The 19,367-nt window shown below is 36.6% G+C and overlaps 1 protein-coding gene across 7 annotated transcripts in view; it reads left to right on the top strand.

The window, feature by feature from the left end:
• The window catches only part of RPS6KC1 (ribosomal protein S6 kinase C1), a 200,562-nt gene that overhangs the window by 127,846 nt on the left and 53,349 nt on the right, over window positions 1–19,367 (top strand). For all 7 annotated transcript variants that reach the window (XR_003569901.1, XR_003569902.1, XM_027871046.1 and 4 more), the window contains 2 exons: window positions 6,862–6,909; window positions 9,695–9,827. Coding sequence is in view for 5 of the 7 variants with exons in the window: in XM_027871046.1 (XP_027726847.1) it covers window positions 6,862–6,909; window positions 9,695–9,827 (181 nt within the window). In the remaining 2 variants the exon portion in view is untranslated. The remainder of the gene's footprint in view (window positions 1–6,861; window positions 6,910–9,694; window positions 9,828–19,367) is intronic.

The raw sequence follows: 19,367 nt of genomic DNA, 5'->3' as shown, positions 1-19,367 counted from the left end.
CACACACACACACACACACACACACACACACACACACACACACACGGCTTGACAATCTTGGCTCCTTATTCATTCTCTATTTTAGCATGTAGTCCTAGGAGTTTGAAGAGCCAAACCTTCCTCAGAGACATCATTTGCTTTGTTGGGGGTGGGGTGAGAAGGTTCTAAGAAGGGGGATGTAGTGGGCCACAGTTTCAACTAGTTTTATGAATCCTTTGGGCCAGTCAGTTCCTGAAGCAAAGCACCCTTGTGACTCCTTATGGTGCAACACGTTGAAGGCTCTTCTAGCATAGACATAGCATCATTAGGTTTTTAAAAGGGAGTTTAGTCATTTCACTACAAATCCTAAACATCCCTGCTGTTGCACTTTGTGTCCCTTCTGAAAATGGATGCTGAGGGGATTGGATGATAGTACCTAAGTGTTATAAAATGACCACGTACAGTCATTCCACTTCATGCCTCATTCCTCATCCCTGAAATAGCTTTTATGAGCATGTGATAGCCAAGAACAGATTGGTTCCATGGCATAACATGAGACAAGTGCCTCTACACAGTCTGCTCATGCTGATGCTCGTGATGCTGCTCCTTCTCATGGACTAACAGCTACCTCTCAATATCCCTTGCTGTTGGAGCTACTGGGCAATAGGAGATGAAATGCTGTTGGTCTTCCTTTGCCAAAGGAGAAAATCGGTTCCCAGAAGAGAGAACTAATAATGTCGAAGGTCACCCAATAGGTTTGTTATTTTCTGGGACTAGAACTTTTGAAAAGGAAACTCCTTGGTCATACAGAGCTATAATCTTATTTGTTCAGAGGAAGTATAGACAGATAGATATAGAAGTATTCAAGGAGGACCAAGTTTCTGACATTAAACACAAGTAACATTTGATCCTGAACATGTGGTTTTAGATGAAGAAAATTGCTGTCCCTGATAAACAGAAAAAAGTGCTTTGTATGAGGAATTTGTTCAAAACCATTTCACTCCTGCAGCAGTATAGCATTACCAGCCTCTGTAACATTGCCAAGAAGAGGTTATTCTTATCAACCAAGTTCTGAGTATATTTGAAAGACACAATTGTACGGGTGTAATCTTACTCGTTTGTACCTGAGTTGAGAAAAGCAGTCTTTTTGCCAAATGCAACTTGTACCTTCTCTCTCTCTCTCTCTCTCTCTCTCTCTCTCTCTCTCTCACCCTCTCTCTCCCCTTTTGTGTACTGACTTATTCCTTTCTGTTACACATAGACAAGTGTGATTTGTCCATAATGGAATGTGCTTAGTTGAGGCCTCTTATGGGCTCCTTCCAACAAATGACATAAAAATGAACAAGTAGCACTGTAGCTCCGCTGTCTGCTATATTACCTGACATCTGCCCTTGTGGTTTTTTCCTTAAAGCCTTCTCTGATTTTTATTGAGCTTTTTTGGAAATTTATAAAGTAACCAATCCAGTAGTACAGACAAATATTATATCAAATTGCTGAAGTGATCTTTCTCTATTTAGGATTTATTATTGTGGTTATTTTTGGAACCCCGTGTATTTCTTGTAACAGTAATTTAAGCGAAACTTATAAGATCATACAAGAAATAGCATCACTGAAGAAAGTGTCTCAGCCTCTCTATTACCTTTTTTTGGGTTTGTGTCCAAGGTTTCCATATGATATTGGGTTTCTTTTCTATTTTCTAAATCTGCTTTAAAAAAACAAAAGAAAAAAGAAAAAACCCACATGCTTTTTAATTACTGTCGTGCATTATTCCTCTTCCTTTTCTCTTTCCCCTCCCCCAAATCCTTGCAGTGGTGGTATCTAAGTAGAGAGTAGGCCATCTTGGGTCCTCTAGATAGTTAACTAAAAGACCCAGTTCTATTATCATTTGAGGCTTTCACCCTTTACTTTTATAAAAGAGCAGCTTCTAGTCTCATTGTGGTATTGTAATTAAAGAACTGATGAAGCTAGCCCTGGAGGGATAGGTTGTCTGCTTTTTTTTCTTGTAGTTAGCAGTCGTTCTATATGTTACCATAGGGTGAAGATGCAGTAATCTTGTCTGTTAGAGCATATGCTAATATAGTGCTGATAAGGAAGTGTAAAAAATGAAAGCGAGAAATACATTAATTGTGTTCTTGCAATAAGGTAAGCTATCAAAGGTAATTATTTCATGACAGTTTTAGTTATAGCACTTGTTTTATCATGAAATAAAAGATGGCTTTAGGAGCCTTTTATTGGAAAGACAATTGTATCAAATTAGTACCAGATTAGATTTTTGTCTTTATAAAGGTGAGCAAACCCATGAGCAGTTTTTAAATTGGTGTGTTCTAGTCCTCAAATGAACAAATTCTGTTTGAGGGTTAAAGAAGCTATTATTCCGTCCTTTATGCTGACAGCTTCATTACAGATTGGCCTACTGTTGGCATTAAAAAAATGTTTGGCTCCTTATGATCTTTGTGCATGCAACTCTAATATTAATATAGATCCATAGCACCGTTCATTAAGAAATGACTTTAAATGAGGTTGATGCATGTAAATTTGCAAAGATACAGATGTTAAATGCAGTCGTTCCTCTCTGTATACAGCTGTGTGGCTAATAATTTTAAAGTGCCTAAAGCTCTTGTTAGCAAGAGTGCTGGTGTGTTAAGAATGGCCCTATCAATAACTTTAAGAATGGAAGTTGAAGGTGCTTCTTTTAAAGACTATTGTTAACTAAACATTATTGCCAAACAGATGGAAAGCATTCACCAGCCTGATGTTTTTAGGTCTAATTATATTATCACCAACCCTGTATGGCTCAGTTGAAGAGGTGTATCCAGAGGCCAATTTATAATCATTTAGCCAACACCTGTTTGGGAGAAATTGACAGTCAAAGGGCACATTTAAAAAAAATCACATATGTTCTTGTGTTTATTGCCTCAATGTGAACAGTCTGGTTACAAACAAACTTGGTAGGAGAAGAAAGTGAATGTAAACAAATGAGTATTTCTTAGACATTTTTATATATCTTAATTTTGCGAGTTTTTATCCTGTGTGGCTAAATGAGGCCAGCAAAATGATCTCATTCCCGATTTGTACAGCCATATTCTCTTCATTTAATTAACAGATTTCTGGTAGAAAATACCTTTTTTTCCCTATAATTACCTAAGTAGGATGCCAAGTAAATTTTCATTTTAGTCAAATGAAATAATGTGTAATGGGATTGAAATTTATTTTATCTAAGGTGGCTACACTATTGTGGTGAATGACTTAGAGAGGTGAAATGATTTAAAAAAACAAAATAAATAATATTTAAGAGACATTACCTGCTATCATCACCAGCTGAAAGTTATTTAATATTCTGTTTAGCCTTCTGGGTGTCTTTCTAGCTCAGAGGAAGGTGTATGCTTGAAAGAACAATGGACTTCAAGTAAGGAGTCCTGGCCTCAAATCTAAACTCTGACATTTACTATGTGACCTTGGGCAAGTCATTTAAACTCTCTAGGCCTCTTTCCTCCCCTATAAAATGAGGGTATTAGACTAAATAATTTCCAGGGTCCCTTTGGATCCTGACTTTTTGTGACCCAAGATTTGTAAACAGTTAGTCTCATTTTGTAGGTTATGTCTCTAGCATGCTTTAGAAGATCACAACTAGTGATGAGGGTAGCTGTTGGGGAATCACAGATGTGATTCCCAGCTACCTTAAATTTTTGTTGCTTGACCTATTTTTTCCTCCAGTTGCTATAAATTCTCATTTCTTCCTGTAACTGCTCAACTTAGCTGCCTTTTTACTTAGCAGTTTCTACTCTTCTCTCTATGCTTTCTGCCTTACTGAGCTCATCCACAGTGACCTCAAGTTTTTCCTTAGCAGATGGCTGTCAGTTATTCCTTCTAGTTCGGATGTCTTCCTGAGCTCCATTCATTTACTTCCAGTTGCCTATTAGATGATTATATTATCATGATCTTAATGATATATTATCATTTTACTTCAAACTTATGTCTAAGACCAAGCTCATTATCTCTGCCTCTCCTTCCCTAAACTGGACCCCTTTGCAGTTTTCCTGTTTCTGTCAATTATAATTCTATTTTTATTTTCCTAATTACATAAACTCAGAACTTTGATGTCATATTTGACTTTTCCTCTCCCTTGCCCTATCCCCTTTCAATTGATTAAAGTCCTGTTTTTTTCTCTTTGTAAAATCTTTTGCATTCATCACTTTCTCTTCATTTCCGCTGATGCTACACTATGACTTTGCACCTACATTATTGTAATAACTTTCTAAGTTATCCCTGCCCCTAGTCTGTTTTGTTTTCCATAGCCAAATTAATTTTCCTAAAATACCGTTTTAACTTATTACTTACTCTTTCCTAAAATCTCCTACAGTTACCTCCTTTGATAGTCCAGATGCTTTAGCTGGATGTTCATGACCTCTGTAATATGGGCCGAGTCTATCTTGCCAACCTCATTATATCCCAAAACAAACCTTGTGTCCCAGTCACATTATTATTATTATTATTAATTTATATGTAAATACTTGTTCAGTTTTGCTACTTGCCTTTGCTCATTTTGTTTTTCCTTGTGTTGTGTCTTTGGAACTCCTTCTAATTGGACTCAGCACTTTTTATCAGTACCACTCATTTGGCACTGAAGAATATATTTCTTGGTGTCATTATTTTACCTTTTTTTTTTTTCCCCTTCAGGAATGTCTTAGATCCATGGTATTATCTTTGTGTGGTGATTGTAAGGTCTTGAAGGGCACGGACCTTGTCTCATATTTCTTTGTATCTTTCATAGTGTTATGCACATAGACAGTCATTAGGTATTTGTTGACTAAGTGACTATTATTAACAATTGGTTTAATTTAGTTGCCTGAGGGTAGCTGGCATTGTCTTCTTCAAAACTTAATATTTTTATAGGAATTCTTTGCTCAGAAGGCTGTTATTTTTTTCTCCAAAAAATACAAAAATTAACAAGGTATGTAATTTCCCTACTTCTCATTCGTGCTACCCTGTTCTCATCCATTCGCTGACTCTTCCTCATCACCCTCCTTCATTCTCCTTTCCCCCAATTTTCCCATCACATGTTCCATTTCAGGTGATACTTGTTTGATTATATTAGAATATTAAATATATTAGAAACTTGATTACATTCAAACATTCTACATTTGAATTACTGAGAGTTATAGAAATTTGAAAAATAAAGTAGTAAGCCATTCACAAAATCATTCTTCTTAATTTATAGTCATTACCATGTAAAATTTTAAATTGAAGATATATCCCTAGAATTATGCTCATTCATAGATGAGAAATTAAAAATTAAATCCAGAAATTAGACCCTAGGTGGTACCTAACATACTACCTGTCAACCTTTCACAGAGTTTGTTCTAAGAAAGAGACAAATGATTTAGGTTAGGTGTCCACATTTTAATTTCTCTCAAGCTGGCGACATGCATTGCATGGAAGTTACAATCCAGAACTGGCTCCATTTGGGACTTGTGGTGCCCAGTTTATGTACCTTTTCAACAGAGGCTGATACCACCCTACTTCCTGATAGAGGAAATATCTCTTCTATCAGATCCCCCCCCCCCCCCCCCCCCAACCATTCCAGACCACTCCCAGCCTTGGGCTATCTAGGCAGAAGAATCTTTCTCCACCCAGGCCTGAGCAGAACACAATGGAGCTTGGAGCTTCCTTACCTTTGATAAAATCAATTCAGGCTTGGGTTTGGGGTCTCACCAGGATAAGAAGATTCAATACAATCTCATTATCTGTAATGTCCTTCTAAAGGACTTTGATAGAAGAGGGCTGGGAATGGAAGCTCTGAGTCTAGAAATCATTTTTCACGAACCCAAAGAGTAGCATTTAATAGGCCAAGACCATAATGCAAAGGGAATTCATGTAAAGGATAGGAGATTTGATTACATGAAATTCAAGAAGACTTCCAACTCTTAGGTTTTAAATTTCTAGCAAGTCATTATTTGATGAAGTATTGAATAAATTTATTTATTCAATTTATTAAGTATTAACCTCCTGACAGTGATTAAGGGTACATAATGAGACATACATACATATGTAAACACATACATGCACACATACACACATTCATACATACATATATATACATATGTATGTCTATACATAGAGTTATTGAGGGAATTTATTTTATTTGACTATGTATATGTATTACAAGGAATTTATTTTTCTTCTCTCTCTCTCTCTCTCTCTCTCTCTCTCTCTCTCTCTCTCTTTCTTTCTTACTTTTCCCAATAAGGTAGGACTGGGAGGGAGAGAAAATACATTTCTGTTCATTGAAAAGCAATTAAAAATAGAGAAGTGCTGTAGATATGAAACGTTGCATGCATTTTTGCATAAACATGCAAAAATTGGAAGGTGCTATAGATGTGGAATATTGAATACACTTTTGGATGAAGTGATTGTTGTGTTAGTTTTGCTTAATTGTCTTATTTGATATAAGGGACCTCTCACGGGGTGGAGCTGTCTCTAATTGTAATGTAAAAAAAAATAAATAAAATTTAAAAAGAAAACAAAAAAAACTTGAATATTTTCTGTGATTGCTTAAATCAGTTCATCATCAGATGCTGTATGGAAGAGAAGAAAAATCCTGTTTAAAACTGATTTTTAAAAATTTACTCATGAAAGTTAAAAAACAGTCCTAGACAGTATAGTAATGTACCTGACATATATTAAAACTTGTAATGTATCCTTAGTGGGGCCAAAACAAAAGCATTTTTTCATAGGCTTATCTTATGATATGTGGGCTATTAGGCTAGCGTGGCTATTCAGAATTTAACCATATCTTTTCTGGCTGTTTTTTGAAAATCCTGTTCAGTGATATTTTATCTTATTAAAGGAAATACTAATTTGTTTTAATAACCCCTTTTGTAGGTTTTACTTGTAATGGACACAAGGACGCAACAGACATTCATTTTAAAAGTAAGTAGAATTAATGCATTTTTCTGAATTAAAAAATTGAAGGGAAGAAATGCTTCAGAAAGAAAAAGTTTTAGTTTTTTATACACTGGGTATTTTGTGTACTTTTATTTGTTTTCTGCATTTGTTTTCCTTTTTGTAGTTTATTTTTAACACCCTCCCTCTAGATAACTAGATATTATCTGTACCTAATTTTATGTGAGAGTAGGGCACAGTGCCACACATTTGGAAGGAACCTCAGAGGACCACCAGATCCAACCTGTATCTGAAGAAGAATCCTCTCTACAATTTTCCCAACAAGTAGCCATCCTAACATTTCTTAAAGACCTCCACTTGGGGTATAGGGAATCTGCTACCTCTTGAGGTAATTCTTTCTGCTTTGGGATGACCCTAATTGTTGGGAAATGATTCCAGACATCAAGTCTCCATTTGTCTCCCTAAGACTTTTATACATTACTTCTAGTTCTACCCTCTGGATGAAAGTAGAATAAATCTCTTTCTTCTACCATATGACAGTCTTTTAAATGCTTGGAGACAACTATCACGTCTCTGCTGTTCTTTTTTCTTATATATTTTCGTTGTCCCTCCAACATTTCTCAACAAAATGGCACATCACCGTTTTGATTTTCCTCTAGCTTACCAATGTCTTTTATAAACTATGAAAATCAGAAGTAAACATAATACTCCTGATGTGATATGAGACAGGAAGAGTATAGAGGCCCTGTTTCTCCTGGTCCAGGACAATATGTAGCTTATAATTGGTAAATGTTTTTGACTTGCCATATCACACTGTTCAGTCATCTTGAAGTTGCTCACTTAAACACTTAGATATTTTTTCAGGCAAACTACTGTTTAATTATACTCCCTCTGACTTGCTCAGTTGAGTTTTTTGAATCCAAACATAAAACATTACATTTAGTTCTATTGAAATTCATCTACTAGCTTTGATCGAATATTCTAGTCTGTAGATTGATCCTATTGGTTGAGCTGCAGAATCAAAGTTAAATGATACTTATGTAATACTATATTCAATGAACAGAATACAGTATGTAGTTTTAACTCATAGATTTTCCTTTCCTTATTTCTTTCCATGGAAACAATTATTTATACAGGATTTGTGAAGGGATAAGGCGTAGGATTGGGACTGGATCTGTGGCTAATTGGTGGAGGGATCTTCTAGGTGAGAAAATTCCCTCTTCCAGTGCAGGTCAGCCCCTTTTCTGAAATTTAGCTTCTTTGAATTCTCTAGTACCCTAACGAGTAAAATGACTTGGCTAGTATTACAAATCAGCCAATATATGTCAGAAGCAGGACTTGACCCAGGTCTTCCTGGCTTTGAGGCCACCTTTCCTATTTGTGAGGACCATACAAAATTTAATCTGTGATCACGAATGTAATTCTTAATGGCCCAAGTATGTTGCAGTTTAGATTGTTCCTATAATAAATTATGTATTGAAACAGAATATTTGGAGGCCATAAGAAATGACAGATATAAAAATTATGAGGAATACAGGAAGATATATGAAATGATTCTGAATGAAGAAAGCAGAACCAAAAGAACAATATATACATTGACCACAACCCTGCATTGAAAGATAATAAATTAATACCATATACTCAGAAAAGGGGGTAAAAGAAGAACTTCCATGAGAATAAGGATAATGTGGGTATGACTGTGTTGCAGTCACTATGAACAACCTTTGGGGGTGGGGTTAACAATTGGTAGAAAATTGAAATTTATAAACCAACAGTAATTTAGAACCATTTAAAAAAAATCTTGTTTGCTCATTTTTCTTTTTCTTTGCTTGTATGTATTTGTGTGTTTGTGTGTGTGTGTATGAGTATGAACACCTTTTTTTGCAAATGAAAGCTGAAATAAAATTTATATTTTAAAAATCTTTCCTGTAGTTGTTTGGGAGCATGTTATCTATAGCTCTGACCCTCAGTTCATTTTTTTGATGCCTACACTGTAAATTCAATTTTTATTCTATTTTTACCTGAATTTATAACCAAAGGCATGGTTAAGAAAACCTTCCATTTGTAATTTAGAAGTGGTATTTGAAATGGATTGTGACAGTGCATCTCTAAAAATATATTTCATTTAAGCATTTCCATTGCATCTAGAAATTGAATAGATTAACTTTTTATTTCCTTTTCTAGCTACTTCCTTTTTGGCTTATCAGTACCGCAGGTCATACTGACAAATACTGAAAACATTTATTTGAGAAAACATGCTTTGCTTGTTGCAGAAGGTTTCCTAAGCAGTTTTTATTCAGGGTGTGACCTCAGAAAATGGACACACCTTATTCTTGGAAAATACTTAATTGTTCCCTTGGAGAATACTCATTGATTCTGCAAAGAATAGAATTTGAAATTCACCAGCCTGGTCTGGGAGTCCCTCTTTTGTCTCTAGAATTTGGATTGATGTAACAATGTCTTTTGTTTTAAATACACATATATAAGTATATACATAAAATAAAATTTAAGAAAAGGTCATAGGGAAATAACTCAGAGTGTCATCCTGATGACTTAGTTTGAGAGAGACTCTAATAAAAACACTGACCCACGTAATTGATTTTAATGGCAGCTTTGTGCCATCTTCTGTTCTCTGGATTCATGCCAGATGCCATCAGCAGAGCCTCCAGGGACTGAGGGGCATAGAGCAGCAGATGAGTGGTTTCTCTGAAGCCTAGAGTAACTCGGATAGATTAGTTTGGTTGATAAACACAGAGCACAGCAGGCTCGAAAGGCAGCTGAGGGTACAACTGACCTTTTTGTTCTCTGTCAGGGTCTAAGGAAAAGCAGTGAGTACAGCAGGAACAGAAAGACCATCATCCCCCGCTGTGTGCCCAACATGGTGTGTCTGCACAAGTACATCATCTCTGAGGAGTCTGTGTTTCTTGTTCTGCAGCATGCAGAAGGTTGGTCTATGGTTTATATTGTTTGCACAGTAAAGAATATCAACCACTTAGCCTTCCATTCATGCTAATATAAACATCCCCCTTACATTGACCTTACCTACCAGTTGTGTTTTGGTTTTTCTTACAGCACAGAAACAGAAGAGGTCTTGCCTTCCTATGATGGGAGTTATTAAAGAGGGATGAAAAACCCAGATGAATAGAAGATCTTGTTCAAACTGTAGTAATAACCTTAAAAATACTTTACCACTTATTTTCCACAGGAACAGATAGAGCCAAAGAGAAACATTAATTTAAGTTAATGCTAAGAGAGCCAGGTTTGATTTTTGACATTTTATTTTGTTCTCTCATCTTTGCCAAGAAGGTATATATTAATGTTAGGTGGCTAAAATGAAAAGCATTCCCCAAAGAATTAATTAATTACCTCTGTGTTTTAAAAGGCAAGGATATTTGCCTAACACTTGACATTACCTAGTTATTCTGATCTAGATTTTTATTAATACAGCCAGTGGCGTCACATATGGGTTCAAAGCAGAAGCACATTGTTTTGCCTTCTAACTCTTTATGAAATTTCAGCTTTTGGTAGAGGGAACAGGTGGCAAATAAAAATAATTATGTTTTGATTTTTTTTTTGCCCTTTAACACCATAGTATAAGTAATTATTCTCCTTTTTTTTTTGGTAAATGAATGCAGAATACAAATTTAAATATATCTAATAAATATTTATTCTTGAGAAGTCTTCATAAAATAGCCAAAGGATAACCTACTAGTTTCTAATCTTGCGTGATGGTTTTTTCCTTACTTACCTTACTGGGAATAAGAAGCTTTTTTCTTTTCTAATAGGTATAACATTTGAAATAAGGTACATTTTTTCAATGAAGGTTTCATTCTGCAATGAGATCTCTTGTGATAACCAATGCAAGATTTTTCATAGGGGTAATAAACTATTAATATTGCTTATTATGAAGTGTAACACAGAATAACTACAGATGGAGGGAAGACCTCCATATGCAGTATTAATAGTAAATTCAGAAGGGGCTCCATGGTCTCTTAGGTGTTAAGAGAGTTAATTGCGTGTGTGAATTGGATAACTAATTCACCTTTGTTCAGACATTATAGACAGCTTTTATCTGAGAATACCAGTGCATTACAGTCATTATTGAATTAGAGGTCATGTCATCTGATAGCAAAATACAGCCACCTCTGGTGTGGAACAAAATAACTTGCATAGTGGTAATCCATAATGATTTAGAACAAGGTCACCAAGATGAATGTAATTATAGTCACTCTTCCATTACCTATTTGTGGATTATTCACTTTGTGGCTTATCTGTGGCAAATACATATATACATATACTTATGTGTGTGTGTATATATGTGTATCTGTGTGTGTGTATGCACACATATGTGTTTTGCTAATACATTTTTTATATTCATTTTATAGTATATTTATTTACAATATATTCCCCTACCCTACTGCCCTCTTCTTTTTGACTAAATAAAATAGGCAAAACCTGACTGAGACTGTTACTCTATCTGCCTACATATGCAAAGCCGTGGACCTGTATTCCCCCACCAGGAAAAAGTGTTTTATCATCTTTTCCTCTGAACAAAGATTGGTCATTGAGATTAATCTGAGTTTGGTTGTCCTTTTATTGCTATTTTAATTTATATTATTGTAGATATGGTGTGTATTGTTCTCTGGGCTCTACTTTCTTTGCAGTGCTTCAGTTCATACAAGTCTTTCTAAGTTTCTCTGAATTCCCTATATCCACTATTTTGTATGGTGCAATAATATAGTGTTACATTCATATACAGAACATATACGTATTCACAGTTTGTTCAGTATTCAACTGGTGGGCTTCCATGTAGTTTGCATTTTTTTGCTATTTATGGTAAATATCTACTGGTTTCTTTTGGCCACCTCCAAGTGGCCACCCCCATAGCCTACTCATCCTGGAATAACCCTATTCAAGGCCTGCCCTTGCCACACCCCCCCCCATACACACATTCCACCCCTTCTCCCATTAGTGAGTTCCTTCTAGAACTTCCATTTTGTGGAAGGGCCTAGGGTGACCCACCTTTATTTCCTCCTGGTTCTGGTCCTGACTTTCTGTAGACCTAAAAATCTATGTTGTCTTTCCCCATTAGAATGGAAATTTCTTGAAGATAGGGACTGTCTTTCTTTTTGCTTGTGTTTTTATCCTTGGCACTTAGGGGGATGGTCTGCTAAATTCCTTTCTTCCTTCCTCCCTTCCTTCCCTTTCTCCCACCATCTCCTCTTTCAAATATATCCACCTCCAGGGGGAAAAAAGCTTATTTATTTCAAGAAATACAAGTTGATTTTAATTATTTATAGAAACACAATTAGAAAAACATAAAGTGTATATGGAAGCCAAATAGAAGTGACTTTGAGATTAGTCATTATTTTGGCTTATCTTTACCATTCCTCTTTTCCATTCATGTAAATTAATAAAAGTTTAATTTGATTGTGCCCAAGTTTGGAACTGGACTACTCTCTGTCCCTCCCAACATTTCCTGTACTCTCTCACCTCTGGGCTCATTGCTCACCCTGTTTCACCTGCCTGGAATGTCTTCTGATATTGCTTCACTTGTTGAAATCCTATTATCTTTTAAAATTTCCTTTTTATTATTATGAAGTTGAAAAATATCAGCAAACACTCCTTATTTGAAAAAAGAGAACTTCCTATTAAGTCACACATCTTTACTTTCTCCAATGAAACCTCCTCTAATCCTACTAATGGTTAATGACCTTCTTCTTTGGATCTCACCTAGTACTTTATTTCTCATCAACCTGCTCATTATTGTGTCATGTAATATCTTATATTATCTTTATTACATTTGTGTCTTATCTTCTCATTAGACTGTAAATTGTATTAGGGAAAATTAGCTAAACTTTGTGTGTTCCTTAATGCCTTACACAGGGCTTTGTATATACAAGGCTCTTAATTATTACTGATCTTGATAATAATAACTCACCTTTAAATAGTGTTTCAAGGTTTACAAAATCAGTTTCTCATAATACTTCTCTGATCTAGGTAGTGTCAGTATTTGGAATGTAAATCCTACGTTGTATCTACTCATTCATATTCAAAGATGGCACCATAAAGTAATAATATCATGTTTATGTATTTGTGGGTGAAAAGATCAATATAAAAATACTAGCATTTATATAGCACTTCTAAGATTTGCAAAACACTTTACAAGTATTTTCTCATTTTATCCTCACAACAACTCTGAGAGTTAGGTACTATTATCCCTATGTTACAGATGAAGAAACATGTTAAATGATCTGCCCAGGGTCCCACAGCTAGTAAGTTTCTGAGGCCAGATTTAAACTCAGATCTTTCTGACTCCAAGTCCATTGCTCTATCCATTTCATAACCTAACTGCCTATTTATAGAATTTATATTTTAAAATTTATAATATTTAGTCAGTACAATTTTACTCACAATATGTGTTCTTTTTTTAAAAAATATTTATTCTGAACTTAAACACAAATAAAGGATATTTCCATATAAGCAACAGGACACAAAAAGATTTTATATGAAACTATGAATCTCCATTTTAAAAATACTTGCTATATATGTATGTATATATGTATATGTATTCTATATGTCACTTTCAAAATTGTTCTGCTTATCTGTTCTTCTCTCTGAACTTCCTTTTTTTGTTCTCTTCTGTGAAGCTGAAGTTCCCTTATTACAATCTTTCCTTTCTCTATCCTTTCTTTTGCCTTATAACTCCTAACCCTGTTCTTCATTGTCCATACCTTCCACTCCTTAGTTCTTTTCAAGGCTATCCCTTCTTCAATGGCTACCCTCTTTTCTCTTCCCTATCTCAACTCCTTGGTGAGCCTGTTCAACTCTACACTATCTTCTAGACTCTGACTCCTTACCTCCTTATCCCTTTGCTGATCATGCCTTGCCAAGGCCCACCTTAAATTTCTTCATCATCAGCTGCCTTTGGTCCTGTTCAAGTGCTGCTGGAGAAAATCATGAAACTATGCCGCCTAGGTCAACTACAAATTTGTGTTACATAATCTCAACTGGATCTTCCCTAATTGATTCACTGTCCCACTTACCACAATGGCTTTTGTAAATGTTCTTACTGTTCTTCAAACTTCATGTAGTGCTTCCCCATTCCTTCCTTTCAGTTGAGAACTTTGCCTCATATACTTCACTGGAAAAATTGAAGCTAATCACCTCGAGCTCTGTTTTCTCTCTTCCTGCTCATCTCTTGTCACTCAGATATTTTCTCGCAATATGTACTCTTTCACCTCTTTCTTTCTCATGGCCCTTCTCTTTACCAAGGAAAAACCTCTTCAAATGCACCTTTGATCCAATTTTAGCTTATCTTCTTCAACATGTTGTCCCACTATCATCCCCACACTTTCACTGGTCTTTATTCTCTTTCTGTCTACTGGCTGCTTACCTGCTGCTCATAATCACGGCTATATCTCAGTCATCCTTAAAAAAACCTAAAATCCTCACTTGGATTTGTCCATCCCCACTACTTGCTGTCTTATATCTCTCCTGTCTTTTATTGCTAAACTTCTTGAGAAGGCCATCTACACTCTTACCTCCACTTCCTCTCTTCTCTTTTTCAAACTCTTTGCAGACTGGTTTCTGACTTTATCATTCAAATGAAACTGGTTTCATCAAAGTTGCCAGTGATCTCTTATTTGACAGATGTAGTGGTTCCCGCTCTCTCCCCACCCCCAATCTTCAGCCTTCTTGCCTTCTCTGCAGCTTTTGACACTGTTGGCCACTCTATTCTCTTTGATAGTCTCTTCCCTCTAGGTTTTTGTGACACTACTCTCCCTTGCCTAGTTCTCCTTCTACCTGTCTGACAGCACCTCAGTCTCCTTTGCCGTATCTTGATCCAGGTTGTACCAGCTAACCATGGGTGTCCCCAAAGACTATTCTCTTCTAGACTATCTTACTTGGTGTTTTCAGGAGTCACCATGGGTTCCCTTCTCTTCTCTGGCATAGTTACTACCTGGTTCAGGCCCTCCTACCTCACATCTGGACTATTGCAATAACCTGCTTGTTCTCCTTGTTTCACATCTCTTCACACACCAATCTGTCCTTGCCCCAGCTGCTAAAGTGATCTTCCCAATGTGTGAGTCTGCTCATGTCCTTCTCTTACTCAATAAAATCTAGTGTTTCTCTATTTCCTTCAGATTCAAATCTAAGAACCTCTGTTTGGCTTTTAAATAAAAGCCCATTACAACCTGGTTCCTTGTTACCACTGCAGTCCTCTTTCACTTTACTGTCCTCCATGAATTCTACCATCCAGGGACACTAGCTTGCTTGCTGATTCCTTGCATAGGACATTTCATCTCCTTCCCTCACGACTTTTCATTGTGATGAGGGAGCACATTCCAGAATGCCCTCTTTTCATCTCTGCCTCCTGACTTCGTTTAAGTCTCAACTCAAATCCTGCAAGTTCTGTTCTCCTTCACTGTTAGTACCTTCCCTTTGAGATTGCCTCCATTTTACCTCTTAGATGTTGTTTTTACGCAGTTGTTTGCATATTATCTCCACATGACTCCTGTCTTTAAGCCTGGATGCTTAGCACAGTGCCTGGTACTTGGTAAGTGCCTAATAAATGCTTATTGACCTACTTATTCCAGTCACTGGGAAAAAATATCAAAATGTCCCAAAGCCAAGAAAGGATCTCTGGAGCACTCCATTAGAGATTACTCTCCAAAGTGATATTGTCTCATCGATAGCTATTCTCTTGGTCCTGTCATTCAACTAGTTCCAAACCCACCTAATTGTATTGTTATTTATCTTATAGCTTTCTCATTCATAAGAACGGTGTGAAAAGTTTTGTCAGATGTTTTGCTGATACATAAGTATGATTTGTTTACATCTTCTCCTGGTCTACTAGTTCAGTTACCTTTTCCTGAAAAGGCAATGAAGCTCTGCTGGTTTTCAGTAATCATTGTTTTCTTTCTAAGTGCTCATGTATTATTTCCTTAGTAATGTATTCTAGAATTCGGCCAAGAATAAAAGGCAAAATCAACTGTTCTGTGGTTTGGAGATGTCACTCCTAGAAAAATTGGGACATTATTTTTCCCCTTCCAATCTGGAGCACTTCTCCTGTTCTCTAGTCTTCCACATCATGAACAGTTACTCAGAAATCACTTCTGCCAGTTCTTTTAGTACTCTCAGATGTAGTTTGTCCAGGCCTGGTGACTTCGAATTAACTGAGGGAAACTATGTGCTGCTGGGCTGTGTCTTTTATGTCTCTTGAATTTTTACTTCCTGCTAATCAGTGTTGTTTCTGGCCTTCAGTTTCAAGAGAATTCAAAAACAAAATAAGAGTTGAGAGGTTTCACCCTCTTACTATCTTTTATTATCTCCATCCACCTCAGATTATGGTCTTTTCATATTAGGCCTGTATAAAGTGATATTGTTCCCAGTGAAAAATCTCTCCTTTTATGTAGGTAAGGTAGTATGAAGTAATAGAATCTTAGAGTCAGGAATTCTCCCTTGATTTGAATCCTAACTTTAATTCTTATTACTTGTGTGACCATGGACAAGTTAGTTGTCCTCTAAGAATCTCAGATTCATCATTGTAAAATGTAGATAATAATATTTGTACTATTTACCTTACAGGTGTGGCAAATAAAATTAATAAAAGTAAACTGAGGTACATGGCTCTGAGCAAAATTAGTCTTTTTTTTTTTGTTTTTTGTTTTGTTTATTTTTCAAAGTTAGACACATAAACTGTTAACAAGGCATGTTAGCCTGGCAATCTCAGTAAAGCCAGTGACCCCGATGAGAAGGAGGGGACCCTCTTTATTGACACATAACAAAGAAGGGGTTTGGGGAGGCATGGAACATTACCATTGGCTATACTAAGAAAGGCATGCTGGCATTCAGGTGAGGCTAATCATGCCCCTCTCTGACAATTAAAGAATGTTAATTGTTTTATGGGACCCATCTGCATCTTGTAATCTTTGCTAGAGGATCAAAACTACCAAACTTACTGTCTTCTTGGAAGAGATAAGCACTCCCTTTATTTCACAAGGGCAGGCAAGGACAGACTGCAGATCTTTTGGGGTTGGTACCAAGTTAACTTGTGAGGCTTAAAGATAACAGATGTCCTAGAAGTATCTCAGGGGCTACTGGTATGAGAGATAACAAATTTTTAAAAAATTATAACTTTAAACTAACTCAGATGGACATCTGAATTCCTGAGCTCAACTCAAGGGCATAGAAAGGGGACTTAAACAGATACAGAATCAATTACAATATGAAATCAATATAATATAGAATCAATACAGTAGAAATCAATATAGTAGAAACTCAAGGTAACATTAATTTGATCTTCTCACAGGCTAGTTGTGAGGCAAGTACTTTGTAAGCCATAAAGTAGAATATAAATGGGAGTTTTTATTTTATAGACTTTCAAAGAATAAAAATAATTTTATGTACCCCAGCACTCTGGATTTGGAGAGCAAAGTGGGCCCATCCAAAGAAATGTATCTCATCAGAAGAAAAACAAGAGCCTGTTTCAAGGAAAAAGTATTCAAAAATTCTTATGAGAATTTATATGCGCACATATGAACATGAATGCAGGAATAAGCACAAGCAATAGAAAAGAGTTTTGGACTTTCAGCTTACTCACCTTCGTTAGGGGAGAGATGATCATTGTTCCAACAGAAGTATTGTAATGTACGTATTATGTTTAGGCTTTCTTTTTTGATCATGGCTTTGAGATAGTCCAATAATTTTTACATTCTCTCTCCTGGATCTATTTTCCAGGTCTGTTGCTTTTCCAATAAGATATTTCACATTGTTTTCTATTTTTTCATTCTTTTGGATTTGTTTTATAGTGTCTTTCTCATAAAGTCACTAGCTTCCAATTGCTCCATTCTAATTTTTAAGGAGGTATTTTCTTCAGTAAGCTTTTGGACTTCCTTTTCTATTTGGCCAATTTTGCTTTTTAGGACAGTCTTCTCCTGTTGGTTTTTTGGACCTCTTTTGCTATTTGGGTTAGGCTATTTTTTAAGGTGTTATTTTCTTCCGTATTTTTTTGGATCTCCTTTAGCAAGCTGTTGCCTTGTTTTTTGTGATTTTCTTGCACCACTCTCATTTCTCTTCCCAGTTTTTCCTCTACTTCTCTTACTTGTTTCTCAAACTCCTTTTTGAGCTCTTCCATGGCCTGGGACTGATTCATATTTTTCTTGGAGGCTTTGGATGTAGGAGCTTTGACTTTGTTGTCTTCTTCTGGTTGTATGTTTTGATCTTCTTTGCTACCAAAGAAAGATTCTGTGGTCTGATTCTTTTTTTGGATCTTTGTTATTCATGATCAGAGCCAATTACTTGAGTTTCAAACTCTTTGTTAAGGTAGGGGTCTGCTTCCAGTGTGGAGAATATACTGTCCCAAGCTTCAGGGTTTTTGTGCAGCTGTTTTCAGAGATACTTCTAGGTACCTGTAAATTTTCAGTTCTTCCAAGATGGTATGATAAGGGGCGAGGTGTTTACTCCTTTCCTGGCCTGTGCTCTGGTCTGTGAGTGACCACAAGCACTCTTTAATGCCTTGGAATTGTGAGGAGGATTTCCTCTCCACCACCACTACAAGCTCCCCCACGCCAGCACTCCTCCTTGCCCCAAGACTGCCACCCAGAACTGTGACCCAGATCCAAGCCTAGGCAAAACAAGAGAATCCTGCACCAGCAGAGAGATCCCTGCAATCCTCCTCTGATCCGCCACTCAATTCCCCCTCAGTCTGCGGACTGGAAACTCCAGAAGCAGCCGCCGCCCCGGGACTGAATTGGGGGACTACTTCTGGGTCTCGAGCTTCTCTCTCTCACTGCAGTCACAGATTTTTCCTACTGACCTTCTAAGTTGTCTTTGGTGTTCGTGGGTTGAGAAGTCTGGAAGCTGCCACAGCTGCCAGTGATTCAGTCCTCTGAGGCCTGCCTTGCCTGCGTGCCCACGCCAAACTGCGCTTCTCTCCCCATTTGGTACAATGTACCTTTCCAATCAACCATCCAGGCTGTCTTGGGCTATAAATTTATTTCACTCTGTCTTTTTGTGGGTTCTGCTGGTTTAGAATTTGTTTAGAGCCATTTTTTATAGGTATTTGGAGGGGTTTGGGAGAGTGCTCAGGCAAGTCACTGCTTTTACTCTGCCATCTTCTGATGTACATATTATGATGAAAGGCCCAATGCTGTCTAATCAAATCAAATATTCATTCATTATTGTATAACCAAAAGAAAGAATTATATCTTGTGATAGATAAAAAGAAGATTTTTCAGTTGCTTCAACATATAGAGGTATTACTTCTTAACCATTTGGTCATGTAAGATTTCATAGAGAAGGTCACAAAATATAGAGCTGGAAGGAACCTTAGAAATCATATGTGTAGTTCAGTCTCTTCATTTTAAAAATGAGGAAATCAGGTCCCAAAGTTTCCCAGGTGGGAATAAGCACAGCCAGGATTTCAGAGAGAGATTTGAAGGACTCACAGTAGTATAGTAAATCTATACTAGACTGAGAAC

This window comes from Vombatus ursinus, unplaced genomic scaffold (genome assembly GCF_900497805.2).
Source record: "Vombatus ursinus unplaced genomic scaffold, bare-nosed wombat genome assembly UNPS02014798.1, whole genome shotgun sequence".
Classification (NCBI taxonomy): domain Eukaryota; kingdom Metazoa; phylum Chordata; class Mammalia; order Diprotodontia; family Vombatidae; genus Vombatus; species Vombatus ursinus.
The sequence above is the reverse complement of the archived record's forward strand: the minus strand, read 5'-3'. Positions and strand labels throughout refer to the sequence as shown.